At 40.8% G+C, this 15,530-nt stretch overlaps 2 protein-coding genes across 4 annotated transcripts in view; both read right to left on the bottom strand.

Annotated features, from left to right (window-relative positions):
• Positions 1 to 770: 770 nt before the first annotated feature.
• On the bottom strand, positions 771 to 8,055 carry ctsba (cathepsin Ba). Of its 2 annotated transcripts, none has more exons than XM_020589983.1 (11): positions 7,915 to 8,055; positions 5,134 to 5,261; positions 4,966 to 5,051; positions 4,673 to 4,787; positions 4,331 to 4,446; positions 3,944 to 4,029; positions 3,413 to 3,559; positions 2,852 to 2,968; positions 2,543 to 2,671; positions 1,636 to 1,717; positions 771 to 1,415 (listed from the first exon to the last, which is right to left on the bottom strand). In XM_020589983.1, the coding sequence occupies exons 2-10, from the start codon at positions 5,254 to 5,256 to the stop codon at positions 1,644 to 1,646; spliced, it is 993 nt and encodes a 330-aa protein (XP_020445639.1). In that variant the 5' UTR covers positions 5,257 to 5,261; positions 7,915 to 8,055; the 3' UTR covers positions 771 to 1,415; positions 1,636 to 1,643. The 2 variants fall into 2 exon arrangements, with proteins under 2 accessions (XP_020445639.1, XP_020445638.1); XM_020589982.1 differs by having other exon boundaries at positions 1,626 to 1,717.
• A 1,425-nt stretch (positions 8,056 to 9,480) lies between these two features.
• The window catches only part of xkr5b (XK related 5b), a 13,837-nt gene continuing 7,787 nt past the window's right edge, over positions 9,481 to 15,530 (bottom strand). For both annotated transcript variants that reach the window (XM_020589964.1, XM_020589963.1), the window contains exons 12-13: positions 14,332 to 14,515; positions 9,481 to 14,025 (exon numbers count right to left, since the gene is read on the bottom strand). In XM_020589964.1, coding sequence (XP_020445620.1) covers positions 13,415 to 14,025; positions 14,332 to 14,515 — 795 coding nt within the window. In that variant the 3' untranslated portion in view covers positions 9,481 to 13,414. The remainder of the gene's footprint in view (positions 14,026 to 14,331; positions 14,516 to 15,530) is intronic.

A 15,530-nucleotide genomic window follows, 5' to 3' on the forward strand; every position in this document is an offset into this window, starting at 1 on the left:
AAACGAGCACATTTTGCAAGGGGGGGGGGGCGTGTTTGTTATTTTGCTGACAAGGCGGAAGTGGCAAACCTTGCAGCACTTCACGTTTTCAAAAAATAAAAATATCTTGGCGTTTTAAGACATTTTGACCTTTAATGTTTTGGAATCTTAGGTTTGATTCCCGTTATCAGTACAGTTTGTCCAGAAAGTAGAAACTAGCTCGTGCTGCACAAATATAGCCATTTGTTGAAAGCTACAATTAATTCAAGTACTGTTCTTAAATACAATTGAGGTACTTGAGTATTTATATTGAACACACAACAGATCAATAATGAGCCAGTAATTAAGAAATGGGCCATTATTCATGATGAACATTTACTTTTGGTAAGTCAAGCATATTGTCATGAGTAATACTTGCATACATTAATAGGTTTCTGTTTGACATTTGCTTTTAAACAGTATTTCTTAAGTTTTATTATTAATTAAATACTCTCTCCCCCCCACTATTGTATATAGCAGGGAATTTTATAACCTTCAATTTAAAATGATTTGTCATAACAGTACCATCCATCTACTTCATCAGTTTTTGCCTAGCATGGATTAAAAGTTGTGATGCAGCAGAACCCTACCCCAAATATGCATCTGAAGTTTTATGCTTATCCATTCATCCATCACATTTTGACCCATACTTTCTTGGGAGTCAGTCTAATCAGGTCTCAAGGCTTCTAATCACTCATGTTACAAACTGATTTAAAGTGTCAGCATGCATGCTTAAGAGCAATAACAGCAGATTGGGAACCAAAGATTGTTTTATTTAATTCAGAAGGTACAAGTTATGTGCCAATATATGATTAACAAAAAACACACCTCATTTCAAATATTAAAACATTTAAAACCACTGACAATTACAAAAGAGTACATGTGGACATTATGCAGTGGCATTTGTTGTACCAAAAAATAAAAATGCATTCAATATCAAAGCTGTAATTATCAAAAAAAAACAAAAAACAATCCAATTCCTCACATTCAGATAAACTGGCCGTTCTGTTCATTAATAGGGTGCGGCTTTCTAAAAAGGCCTACACTTTCCATAACTGCACAAAAATAAGAAATTAAATCACTTCTACATCAGTGACAGTCTGGTTCACCTTGCCTGAAATAAAATTATTAAATGCTCGTCGTAAAAACCACTGTTGAAGAGTTGAAGGAACAAGACTTTACAACAGCTCATTCATAAAGAACTACCTTCAGTCCAACAGTGGTAGGGCACATAGTCAAATCTAAACCACCTACATGAGGCGTAGGATGCTCTGGAGTCTGCTGCAAGAAGAAAACCACATGCCATGTGTGCAAATCAATTGGCTCTGACTGTAATGACTAAAAGCAGGAGTGCGTTGCTCTGTAGTGGTAGTGTAATCCACACTGCAGCACCAAACCTGCAAGACAAACAGTGTCAGGAAGACTCAGACTTCAGGCCACATCTCCACTACTGTATACATTCAAGATGTAAAGAGACTTTAAGTTGAGTCATGGATGTCACACATACATAAATTCCAGTGTGGCTTATATCATTAAGGAGGTTGCAACATAATGACAGTTGTAGTGTACAGAATCACAGTAAAGAGAGGTTTATTTGAGGTCAATACCTTGTCCTACCTCAGGTTTCATTTGGGAATTCCAGCCACCATTTCAGACTCAATACCACAGTGATCTGATCCACGAAGGATTTTAAAGTAGCCTGAAGACCAAAGAAAAAAAACAAATGGGCAAAGTATTAGCTAATAGATAAAAAGAACAGCTCTGGCCCAAGACCAACAATTTCTTAGAAGTGTGAATTTTGTATCAACTTTAGGACCAAAGCACATTTGGGGGCGGCTGCGGCTCAGGAGGTAGAGCGGGTCATTTCCTAACCGGAGGATTAGCGGTTCGATTCCCGGCTTGTCCAGTCAACATGTCGATGTGTCCTTGAGCAAGACACTGAACCCCCAGTTGCTCCCGGTGATGTCACCGGTGTGTGAATGCGCGAGTGCAAATGGCCGAATAATGTGAAAGCGCTTTGAGTGTGCTGTAAAAGCATAGAAAGGTGCTATACAAGTATAAAACCATTTACCATAAATATAGTGGTGATTTACTGGTATTTAACCTGTAGTCAAGAAGTAGTCATTAAATTTGTAGGAGCACCACAATGCAAAAAAAAAAAAAAGTATCACCTAAAATGTACTTTGGTATCGAGGTTGAACGGTACCAATTTAGATTTAAAATATTCCTGTTGAGATCATTAATTTAGCAGCCTACATGTGTTATTTAATGCTGTATGGAACAAAATTAGCCATCTATTTTCAGAGAATTAAGTCCCAGCAGTTTATTCACTACAGCCCTGCAGAGTCTCTTTATGAAGATTCTAGTTTTTCTGACAGTTTAAGAGAAATGTTCATTCAGCTGACTGCATTGCCGTTACTGGAGTGTTTACAATATTACATTCCCTGCATGCATATAAACAGGAAGGCTACCTTTTAAATTGGAGACTGATAGTCAAAATGTAGTAAACCGCACGTCAGCTCACCATTATCACCCCAGTCGGTGTTCCAGGAGTTGGCACAAAGCCAGTAGGGAACACCATTCTCCACCCCCCAGCCCAGGACCTTGATGGCATGGCCACCCACAGCAGACCCAGACACATGTTGATACACACCTAAAGAAAGGGGGGGGGGGGCGCCAAACAAAACACACAGGAAGGATCAGCGAGTGTATGAGAATGTCAGAAACAACATTTTACAGAGTCATTAAGTGAAGTCTGCAATCGGCATTTATCCTCTGCTCAAATACAAGTGTTTATGCTACATCTGTCGGTCAGTGGTGCACGCAGTCTTACCGGACTTGTACATCACAAAGTCCTCATACACTGTAAAGGCTCCTTCCACCGGGCCATTCTTGTAAATCTCATACTGAATCTGCTCCTCAATCGCTGGCACAGTGTAAGACGTTTTACCTGCAACACACACACACACACACACACTGAGTCAGGCACCCCTGCTGCATGTGTGTACACAGCTGTGCTCACCATCACATTTGCCTGTTAGACATTCATGAATACTACCAAGATTTGAGTACCAATATGGAGGTTGACTAATTTAGCAATGGCTAAAATTCACTTGATCAAGCACATTTACACAAATTGTCTCTTATTAAATATTGAGATAATCTATATAAAGTGTGCTCCAGTTCAGTCTGTTTAATATTATCTTAATCATTGGTGCAACTACTAAAATCAAGTCACAGCCAAGTTTTAACAGCCAATATAAAAAGTGACAATTTTAACAAAGTGAGAAACATCTTTCCTGCAGTTCAAATGTTAGACATGAACTGTTAATGATGGCATGCTTAACCCTCTCTAATCCTCATTTAGAGAAATCAAAAGTTTTCCTTCCATTACCATAATGCTTGTCCTCCTTGTAGCTGGGTGTGTATCCGGTTTCACACATTTGGACACACTGGGGTGTGTCTCCACCCTCTCCAGTGCAGGAAGGCCTGCTTCCATTAACATGGTGCTCACAGGGCTCGATGGTGTAGGGCCGGCAACCTGCAGACAAAGACTGTGTCAGAATTGTTGAAGTCAGAGTACATCCCAGTTCCCTTACCTACAGAAAAGTATGCTCTCACTTGCATCTTTTCCTGGTGTGTTTTTCCTCCATGTATGATGTGAGGAAAAGATGCAAGGAGAAAGTGTGAGTAGAGAGAAATCAAGGAAACATATTTTAGAGACAGGGGACACCCTTCATCTGAAGCATCCAATAACTAACTGATTTTTGATACAGGAGCATGTCAGTCCACAAGATGTCTGTGAAGGATGCTCTTCAAGGTGACAGCCCAGAATGACTTCCACACCGAGCATCAAACAACAATTAAATAAGGTAACTGGGATATACCCATTCTTACACACACACACACACACACCCCAACTCACCTATGTGGGAGTTATAGAGACCTCCAGAGACCAGTCCCTCATTGGTCCAGAAGTTCCAGGCAGCTCCAGGGTAGCCACCATTACATCTTAAACACAAACACGCACATGAACCCCAAATATTTCCACCTTGACTGACAGTACTGGGGATAAGGATTTAACTTCTCCCCTCTTCTACCAACTCTCAGTACTGCATATTGGATCAGTGTGTTCCTATATTCAGATCATTCTTTACTGAGCCATCAACCCATATAATTTTCTCAAATTATATGCCCCGCAATTCAAAGCGGCAACAGTAAACTTTGCTTCTGAGTTCAAATGTACAGTCCACATCCTGTACAGTGATCACTGCAGTCATCTAACACAGAAAAGGAGTGAAACTGTTCTTACCCCATGCCACAGCTGTCACAGCAGGTCAGCAGATCCTCGGAGGATATCTCCACATTGACCTTGCCCTTGCTGTGGATACACACACGGTCGGAGATGGCCTCTGCAGCACCAAACGCCTGTTCCCAAAGAAACAATACATGTCACAAACTACTAAGAGCAGGGAAGCAGTCTAGATGTGATAAAACAGCAATTAAGTGAGGTTACACTCAATAGTTGGCTAAACATTAAAAAGGACACAACCAGAAATATCTGGCAACATGACCATCACTTCCATTAAAAGGATCTGTGAAGAGGTTCTTCTTATGTGCATTGAGGTGTCATAATGCTGAGTGTTTCTCTCACCCAGCAGGACCCACAGGAGCCCTGGTCTCTGATCTCCTTCAGAGTGGGACAGTCAGGCCACTGATCTCTGGAGTCAAATTCCTGAGGCAGCTTCAAGTCTCCAGCATACTGAATCCTGCAGAGGAAAACATGGTAGAGTCCAGGACTACTTTATGAACAAGGTGCATGTATGATCAGAGGGCTATAAAACACAGCACAATCTCACCGATACTGTATCTGAGTGTTAATGAATAAACTGAACTTGATCTCATACATTTCACACCCACTAACAGACTGCAAAAAAAGAAACTCACATGACTGGCAGTTTAGGCCCCTTCAGCATTGTACCGCAGAGTTTCTGGACATAACTGTAGTCAGCATTATGGAAGTTGTGGCCAGCCTGTAGCAAGAGAGGGAGATTTAGGAAAACAGATCTGCTTATACCCATTGTCGAACATCTAAAGTAAGCAAAAACACCTCACCTTCCAGGTCGTGTTCATCTTATTGATGTAGTTGATCATGTCACTGGATAGTGGGTGAAAGCTGGGTCTGGCCAGGCTCACAGACAAGCTGGCAGCCAGTACCAAGAAGGCTGCGTGCCACATTGTATCTGCGAGATTCAAAATGAAGGAGACATGATGGTTATTCGCATGAGATGTGAACTGCTGTCATTTTGATTGACTATGAATATTTACATAAATTACTTCTAATAAAGACAAAATGAGGGTTTTCTTTAACTTTCAAGCATAAAAGCTGAATGATTACCACATCTCAAAAAACAAAGCATGTAGTACTTAAACCCAAAATGAATGCAGACAGACAAACTCAGTGAGGAAAGACTAACACTTGTAATGAGTACAAGACTGAGACAATGTAAAGTTTGAACAAGTTATTCCCCACTTTCACATTCTCTTAAAACAAAACCATTCACAGCCGACTAGGCAGCGTTGTACAGAGAGCACCTCTTATACTCCATGCTTGTCAGAGTCCATTCCAGTGGTTAACCAGGTGGCATCAGCACACATGTACAGTAACAGTCCACCGATTTCAACTACTTCACTAGATTAAAAACCTACATGTACTTTGTCTTTAATCCTGAACAGTGGGAGCAGAGAACTAAAGCCTTGTGTATCTGACAGACACACAGGTAGAAATGCTGACCAATGAATCATTCCACATTGTGGAACTTGGTCTTCTAGACTGCCTGTGCTTTCTTCGGCATACTGTTACACTTCTTTTCACAAGAACAAAAGCCAGTCTTGTCAGGTACCTCTAATGTCCACCCACCTGTTTGAGCACACTGCATGCATCTTAAGCAAACAAAAAAGCAGAAATGATTCCAGCGAAAAACACCAAACGTCTGATATCACATGAGTGGGGCTGATGAAAAGCTGTCAGCAGAAAAGTGCAGAGGAAGCAATAACAGAAAATTCCTCTTTACAGGGAAACGGTTCTTCTCACACTGACGTACCACCACTCTTTCTGCAAAACAGGGTCTTGAAAGTCCTCAACCTTCTTTGATATCACAATTAATTCACAATAATCTAAGCAAAATAGTCTGTAGTGATTTTCTTGGCTGGGCTTTAGAAGTGCACTTTCAGCCACTAGGTTCTGGTAGAAAGACTTTACTGGGGGTGAACACATTATTTTAAATTCTATTGCATGTGCTGGAAACCATTAATATTTATTGCTGTGAAACATACATGTGCTGCAGCATGAGGGCATACATGGGTAAAAATGTTCTAATCAAACCACAAACCAAGGAGGCAGGTTTTAAAAACATGAACGCTGTCAACCGCTCTCAGCTTTTCTGGCTGTTTCAGCAATTGGGAGAATGACGAAAAGGCCCACATGTCAGACGTAGGATGGTGCAAGTTTTCTTTAAGAGAAGTGGTTCCAAAAAAATGAAGTGCAAAATCAATATGCTGACATGCAGCACCTCTGTCTCAAGTCAGTTACCTTCAATATAGCTCTCCTGCAAAGACTCATTAACTTGCTGAGTCATCGTGTGGGTTTTCTGTGGCCCTACCCTTACATCTCCGAAATGTCAGATTCTCAGATCTGTTTGTCCTGCTTCAGAAAAGCCAGGGGTTGTGAAATGTTTCCCATGTGGGAGGTTTCAGATCAAGAGAGACGGTAACCAATGACCTTCCCATGTTGACGCCTACAGTTCTTATTATACTGTGTCTTTCCATCTACACTAAACATAACAGTGATCTGCATTTGTCCTCACTGAAGAAAAAGCCTCAAAACAAGGGCTGTACTTTAGCTGGGACTAAATAATAATCTAATGTTTGTGATGACATGACATCACGTCACGTCTTTACTGTGTTCTTCCAGTGCAGAAAATACTAAGTGTTAAAGTCTAATCTTTCATCTGTACATCCTCACATATGAGGAATTAACACTTTCATTTTGTCTGCACATTTAATCAACAAATCAGCATGAACTCTGTAGCATCACATAAATCTGGCTGCTTTGTTCCTTGGTGTGCCAACAGAAAAACACTTCCCCATTGTTTGTGATCTAACTGACTGGAAATAATATGAAGACTAGTTTAATCAATTACTTTAAAAAAAAAAAGCATCCATGTCTGTTTTCCCGTATGTTTTCAATTCTTTTGCAGGAATGGGGGCAGTTCTGGAGGCTGTGTGTATATACACACAGAACACTTTAGTTCTCTCAGGGTTAGTTTCTTTCTGCTGTATCACAGACATGTTTATAACAAAAAAAAAACCTGTCTCTACACGTCTGCCTTTTCTAAAACAGGACAGAAAATGCAGACTACAAATATCATAAAACCTAGTTTCACTTTCTATTTCCCTGTTGAAATGTGTACCACTGTTCAGTATTATGTTTCACATTTGTTTTAACTTGAGCTATGCAGTTATCCCCCCATGATCAGATTTCATTGATCATTTTCATGCCCTGCTCATTAATTAACGAGACACATGTATGTTTCGACTAACGACCTCCTCTGTCTACGAAACTAAAAATAACTCACTAGTCAAAAACAACACTGAGCTTTGAAAACAAGTGCTGAAATGAAGCCTCAAACTGCTTTTCATATCAAAGCAATCACTGTCAACGCCAGATGTTAACCGAACATACCGTGAAACGCGCTCTCTTTGCGGGCTCAGACAAAATATAACATAGTTGGCTAATGCTAGCTAACGACATGCTAACAGCTAGCTGATGCAACGGAAACAACATGTAAATAACAAAACAAGAGACTTAAGGAACAATACACAAAAAATAGCTACCTTTAGTTTGTTTTTTCAGCTAGTAGTGTGAACGAGGTTGTAACGTCAGCCCCAGGTACCCCGACCCTGTGTCAGCCACTGAATAACATAAAGAGCGTGTGACCGTCCCTTTTATCATTGATCCTGAGACCACGTGAACCGGTCATATGAATGCGCCTCATGTGATCGGTAACTACTCAAACTGTGACCAACGCCCTTCCGCTTTAATCCGGTGTGTGGTGGTGGGGTTGGTTTGCAAGAACACGATGTTCTGAATCTGGATCTAACCAGGGAACACACACACAAAACACCTACAACTAAGAAGTTTGGTGCAATGAGACACAGTAACTGTTAGAGCTGCACTAATTTAATCTGACAGTAGGCGGCGCTGAAGTTTAGAAATGTTTTTATATTTATTTTTGCAGTAGAAATACTCCGATTGTTTACTGAACTAAAAGTATCAGTACCACGCTGCATACTATGCTCCAAGTAAAACTCTTGCATTCGAAATGTTACTTCAGTAAAATTACTGAAGTATTATCTTAATAAAATAAGTATCAAAAGTTTAAAAAGTCATTATGCAAGAACAGCACATTTCACATTAATGTATATTATATTAGGCTACTGGATTATAATGCATACTTATAATTTGAAGTGCTTTACATGCTGCTGAATATCAGTAAATTCTTATGTTTATACTGTATTTCGTTTTAATAATTTGATTATGAAAAGTACTGACAGTTATTAAATACTTGTAATGGAGTTGTTTTCATTTTGCTTATACTTGTTGTTGTCTCCTAACCCTTTGGGCTCCCGGGCACCTGGACCCGTGCCCAGTATCAGTGTTCCATTCATCATGAAAGCTATATTGTATTAGGCCAGATTTTAAATGACAATCCATGGCAATAGTGACCCAAAATCTGGGACATCATACACCCAAGTAATGAATAAAATATAATTAGTTAAAATGGAATTTTTAAATTCATATTTTTACCGAGTAAATATTCCAACATTCATTTGAAAAACATATATACCCTGTAAAATAAATACTCAGAGTGACACATAGCATAATGCTGAAGCCTTTCTAAAATAATGCATGGACAGCAATGTATACTATTATAATATCTGACTAATTTTATTTGAGCTATGACATCAATTTTATCTTGTGATTTGTGAGTGACTCTCTGGCTGCCGTGCTGTACTGTGGATCACTGACCACAGGGAACACAGTGATTGTCAAACTGCTTTCTCTTCCTGTTAAGAGTTTGTCACCTGACTTTCAAATTGATGAGATGGGAAAATGCTGTAAGCACAGCATACTGTCATCATTATTTTACCAAGCAAATTGCGTAAGAGCAGAAAGCTCATTTTAAAATGTAAGAGACTAAAACCACTTTCTTATTTAACCAGGCAGAGTGACCATGGTCAAGCTGTTCTTTCAGCACACTTAGTTATTTTTATTTTATCTTCTTATCAAGGATCCCATCCTAGGCACCATCAGAGAACAATGGGTCCACTGATGATAAATGAATCAAGTGTGATCAATAAGAAACAACACTCTGGGCTTTGATCATGACGAATGACTTTATTGTGTCACATCAATAGTTAATGACTCACTACCACCTACCACAGGTTTAGAGTTGAGGTGATGCATGTGGATAAATCATCCACTGACTGTGATGTTATAGTGAATCGACAAACTCCAGTCTGTCGATGAAAACGTAAAACTTCAGCACAAAACCAACTTGAAATCCTGCACAATGGCTGCCCACACATTTCATACCAGTAAATGTGAACAAATATAAAGAAGAACACTTTTAAAATACAACATTAGAAACACAATCACATAGTATTATACACAGCAGGTACACAAAGCCAATCATTCTGTACAAATACAAAGCAATGCACATACAGGAGCTGACTTACTGTGAGTCAAAGAGCTGATTCATGGTGATCACACCGAGGGATCGCTGCAGTCTAAAGCATGTGTGCAGATGTTTTTCATCGGTATACATATATACATTACATTCACTGACTTGTTGCTGTTGTGTAAACATAGGTTCTAGCATATGTTTTAACTACTGTAAGGTGTGTGTAATTCCAGTAAGTGCTTTACTTCTCTGTGGGAACAGACACATTTCTCTGCTTGCCTGTATGAGCAAGTAACATGCAGCGACTCCAGCTATCAGCAAGCTGCAGTGCATGGTTTGATAGAGCCAGAAGCACGTTTTTCTCTGCACTTGGTTGTATGAAGTGCAGTTTAGAGTATATTCTCAAGGTGCTGCCTATGCTTTATCACCTTCAAACATGAGCAACTCAGCTATGTAAGGGTTAATTACAGACACAGACATTATTTTGTTTAAAAACAAAGTAAATAAAACACTACAGCTGATAAAAAAAATAGAAAATTACAAGTGTTAAATGCCACACTGTGATTAAAAATTAATCAAAACATGATAAAATATTGATGTGAACAAAATGTGAAACCCTTAGCAGCACATTTGATCCCTTTCTTGAAACATTTCCATTCTTGACTAGTTTCCCTCCATCTGGTAGCTACATAATGAAAAGGTTTTGACATGAATAAATAAAAGCTCTGCTCAGTCATACAGCGAGCGAGTACACTTTCTCATGAGATAACAATTTTTTTCACATGAAAATTCAGTTTTTCTGAGACAGGAGTGAAGGATGATGCACAGGTGTGGATTTACAGCAGAAAGTTAGAGTTAAACAGTTACACATTTAACACTTTGCCCATTTTCAATTTAATTTTCATTTTAAAAATAATGTATGGTACAGTCCAGTGTAATGGTACATGTGTATTATTAAATGAGTCTAAAGGGCCACAGCTGAAGAACTAAGAAGAGGATGAGGGCCACCGAGTTCTGACCTTTTTCTCAGAATTCTGACTTTAAACTCAGAAGTCTGAAAAAAGTCAGAATTTTGAGAAGAAAGCTTTTTTGTACAGCCCTAATCCTGTTCCAAAGAACAACAACATAGATTTTAAGTCTGGATTATTTATTTCCACTGATTGTCTGCATCTGTTGAAGTTGTTTCTCATTTAGCATTAAACTGATAAGTTACATTTTGCCTACAGAAAGGAAAATGAGCCTTGGTATTGTCATAGCAGCTGGTTTCACACACAACGTTTGCACAGGTGCACAGTGCAAAAACACTGTTTCTAGATTTGCCTTGCATTAGTGCCATGAAGGGGTTATGAGAAAAAGAGTCCCTGAGCATATTCAGGTAAAAAGGCCTCCTTCCCTTATAACCCTCAGACATTTTGTGTCTCTTTTTGGTAGTTTTTGTGTTGCTTTTGCATCTTTTTGTGGTTATTTTGATTCTGTGTGTTGTGTTCATTTTATAGTTATTTGTAGTCTTGTTTAAAAACAATACACATTTAAAACAAGAAATATTAACAGTCACTTCACACAGAGGCTCAGCTCCAGGGTCCCCTGACCTCAGTCCACCCATGGTTAGTGCTCATCAGTAAAACCAAGTCATATAAATGGATGCTAACAAGAGAAAACTGTACTAAATGCTAACAATGAGGGTAGCAGACACAGTAAAAACTTTGACCTATCAATACACAGGTGGTGAATTAAAAATACTGGGGCCACAAGAATTTGGGACAATAGCTTAGTCAGAGAAAACAACATAGACAGTGAGCTAACAGTGAATGGAACTGACAAATGCTAAGACTGCAGTTCATTTTCATCCATCATCATTAATTCTTATCATCAGTCATACACTTCCCTTCTTTCATGAGTTAAAAAGAAACAAAAATGTGGCTATCAGAGGTGTTCATGACACTACATCCTCTCTGTTACAGACAAGAACATACATTCATTTATTATGTCCTGTAGAACGGGTCTGTTTGTTGTCCTCTAAAATTAGCCGTTTCTGTCACCTCATTTTTGGGAGGTCTAACATTACAAGAGTTGAGATCACTCTATATAAATATCTGATCACTAAAACAGATAACAGCAGGCATCAACAAATAAAGAAATATTAGATAAATGAAAATAAAAGGCCTATAATTATAGAAGCATCAGTTGATACTCCTTTTATAGGCTGCATTATTCTATAGTATGTTATTTTTCTATATTGTTTCATTTCACTTTGACAAATTCCTACATTATAATCATGGTGTATTTTGTAGAATTGCATGCTCCAGTCATTCTGGTGAACTTGAGTAGTACCTGTTCTGCTGTAAAGTGGTGACTGACTGAAATTACTGCATTTACAGTTCACATAAAAGTAAAACATATCATTTGTAAAATTTGTTCCTTCAGATCTTTGCTTTTATCACTTGTCTGTCTCATATTTAAGACAGACATATTTCACTATTTCACAAACTGTTTCTTTGTGTAATATGTGACAGTAATGTGTTTAAAAACCAACCATGTACTTACTGTTCTGTAAATACTGTGAGCAACTGACTGGATGAAAGAGCAGCTGCCCGGAAACTGGACGGGACGCACAACATCAAAAAGTTTTGTAAAAAAAACAATAAGCCTTTAAAAGAATAGTAAGAGCACTGACTCATAACAGATCAATGTTTTTTTAACAGTATCAGACTAATTAAGAAAGAGAGCCTGTTATCGTTGAGTGGCTTTACATGAGATTCTGCACAGCAGCTGTGCAGGCAGCATGTTCGGTTACTGTAAACTGCCTTAACCTCCTGGTTCATTTAGAAAATCATTTGTCAATGAGATCCAAGCAGCGTTTCACTAACTTGACCTTCATTCACAAACAACTATTTCAGTATCATAATAATTATGAACATTTCAATAATTTCTTTGCCGATAAGTTTCACCAGTTGTAAACTGACTTGACAAAACGAGGTTAGTTACTAACAGGGTTTTCTAAGTCACTGAATGTGATGCCACATTCATTAGCACCTGTGAAAGTTTTCCTCTGATGAGTAGCCCAGATTTAATCATCTGCGAATATTAATCCAAAACTTATAATCAATGCTTTACAGCAGCTAGTTATGAACGTAAAAAATACAAAAACTGACTTTTTTCCACAATTTGGAACAGACAATTCCTTTACTGTGGTTGTCGCTGCTAGCTGCTCCGATGGCTTGCACAGGAAGCAGACAGCCACGTGTCACCCAAATACACAAGGACTTTCTAAATGCTTCTTTTTCACCCGCCTACAAGGAGCATCTCATGTGAGGAGAATCCATGCATCCCTCAGCAACTCGCCATCTACAAACACTGCTAAATGTGGTAGCTGGAACGATCGCCGAAGTCAGACGTACTAATGTTAAGACCTGAACCAGTGTACCTAAAGAGTTTGGCAAGTGTTTTGCTACTGGGTCACCCATGCAGCCTGATTTTCTGTACCTTTAACGTCTGTGTCTGCACATCAGGGGAGAAAGTCAATTACTTTTTACTGTGGAGTGCGTTACCCAGGTTAATTAAAGCGTGACGTCATGTATATCTTCAACAGCTACACTGAAAAAGACACAATTCTACACCCAGGCTCTCCCTTTCCCTTCATCCCATCTTCCTTACACTGCCCTTTCCACAAACTGGACCATCTGCTTGCGAGCATGGGAGATGACTGGAGTGAGTGGAGCAACTGAGGTACCAGGTGTAGTGAGACCAGGAGTCGACGCGCCGGGAGTTGAGGCAGCAGGAGTTGAAGCAGCAGGTGTAGAAGCACTGGGGGTCCCACCTGGAGTGGCGCCTGGTGTTGTACCTGGAGTGGCAGGGGTCACAACCACCAGAGCCGGGCCTGGACTCTCAGCTCGAGGCTCCAGTCGCGGGGTGGATGTGACAAAACGGGCCTCCCTGATGCGGTAGGGGCTTCGATAGGTAGAGATGGGTGACAGCTCGGAGCCCCAGCCGAGGTAGCTCCCACTGGATGGAGACTGGGCATCTGCACTGAAGTACAGTGTGGTCTCTCCAGGGATCCCAAATTTTTTCTCTGGGGAAGCTAGCAGGAAAGGGGAGCGTCGCTCAGGAGACCAGCCAGGAGTCTTGATGTCCAGAGAAGTTACAGAGGATGAGGCCTCAGTCAGGGTCCCAGCGTTACTGTCGACATGTGGGAGGCTTCCTGGGTGCCGCGGAGATGAAGGTGTGGGTGAGCCATAAGCAGCGCTCTGAAACTCTTCATCACCTTTGAAATCACATTGAAAGCGTGTTTAAAACAATATGTACATTTCTTATAGAGAAAGCAATGGGGAACTTTTACAACAGATTTGTAACCATTAAAAAATCTAGATGTAAATATACTTCTTTTTTAAATTTATCACATTGTGAGTTTGAGCTGTCATCTTGGCAACAGCTGCAGATGTGCCAATAGTTTCCTTTAGCAAAGTTAACATTTCTAAAACAGTCAGCTCCCACTCGTCTGTGACATCTGAGTGGATATTTCTGAGTGTGTGCACTGCTGGCTGTGCTCAGTGTTTATCAGGGTTATAACCTTTGTCCTCTGACAGTGCAGCGCTGGACACTTCTTCAGTGCTCTCTTCAGGAATGACCTCCCGTACCGGGATAATCTCTGGAAGCCTTCTCATATCTGGCATCGTTGTGGGAGGAGCTTTTCTCACTGGTCTGGCCACAGCGCTGGTGGGAGTTGGTTTCGGTATCTGGACCACCGCTCTCACCTGAGGACAAGACACACAGCTGAGCCTCGGACAGTAACAAAGTGACATGCACAGATACGACATGTTGGTGGCAAATCTAGTCGCTGACACTGTGGTCACTGTTTCCAGTGGCCACATGGGTTGCACCACATTCTTATGCTGTCATACTCTCTTTTTTGCCTCGCTACATCCATTTTACTCACTGACACTAATCTTAAAGCCATGTTCTGAACTTTTAAGTGACTAGAATAGATTTTTGTTTATAATTAGTCTGATGGCAATAACTTTTATTTATGATTATTGGAATTCACTCTCTTCAAAGTTCTTTTCAACTTTCCCTAAGGTACTTGTTGACTATTGACTTGTTGACTTTTGTCGATGCGGCCGTTTGGAGCTGTGGCTGTAAGGTTTCCGGTGCCGGTCGTGGCGGCAATCCCCGAACCCGGTGGTGCACACCGGAAGTAAGGGATGCCGTCAAAGCTGAAGAAGGAGCCTGCTTGGCTTGTAGGACGCCTGAGGCAGCTGACGGGTACTGGCAGGCCAAGTGGGCTGCAGCCCAGATGGTTGCGGAGGCAAAAACTCGGGTCTGGGAAGCGTTCGGTGAGGCCATGGAGAGGGACTATCGGTCAGCCTCGAAGAAATTCTGGCAAACTGTCCGGCGCCTCAGGTTGGGGAAGCAGTGCCCTGCCAAAACTGTTTACAGTGGAGGTGGGCAGCTGTTGACCTCAACTGGGGACATTGTCGGACGGTGGAAGGAATACTTCGAGGATCTCCTCAACCCCGGCGCCATGTCTTCCGATGAGGAAGCAGAGGCTGAGGGCTCAGAGGTGGACTCGTCCATCACCCAAGCTGAAGTCACTGAGGTAGTCAAGAAGCTCCTCGGTGGCAAGGCACCGGGGGTGGATGAGATCCGCCCTGAGTACCTTAAGTCTCTGGATGTTGTTGGGCTGTCTTGGTTGACACGCCTCTGCAACGTCGCATGGCGGTCGGGGACAGTGCCTCTGGACTGGCAGACCGGGGTGGTGGTCCCTCTTTT

This window comes from Monopterus albus, unplaced genomic scaffold (assembly GCF_001952655.1).
Source record: "Monopterus albus unplaced genomic scaffold, M_albus_1.0 scaffold10.1, whole genome shotgun sequence".
In the NCBI taxonomy this organism is placed as follows: Eukaryota; Metazoa; Chordata; class Actinopteri; order Synbranchiformes; family Synbranchidae; genus Monopterus; species Monopterus albus.

Coding starts and splice junctions, on each gene's coding strand:
- ctsba (XM_020589983.1), bottom strand. CDS start 5,256: ATGTGGCACGCAGCCTTCTTGGTACTGGCTGCCAGCTTGTCTGTGAGC. Junction 4,447..4,672: donor GCTCCTGTGGGTCCTGCTGG/GTGAGAGAAACA, acceptor CTTTGGGAACAG/GCGTTTGGTGCTGCAGAGGC. Junction 3,560..3,943: donor TCTCTATAACTCCCACATAG/GTGAGTTGGGGT, acceptor CTTTGTCTGCAG/GTTGCCGGCCCTACACCATC.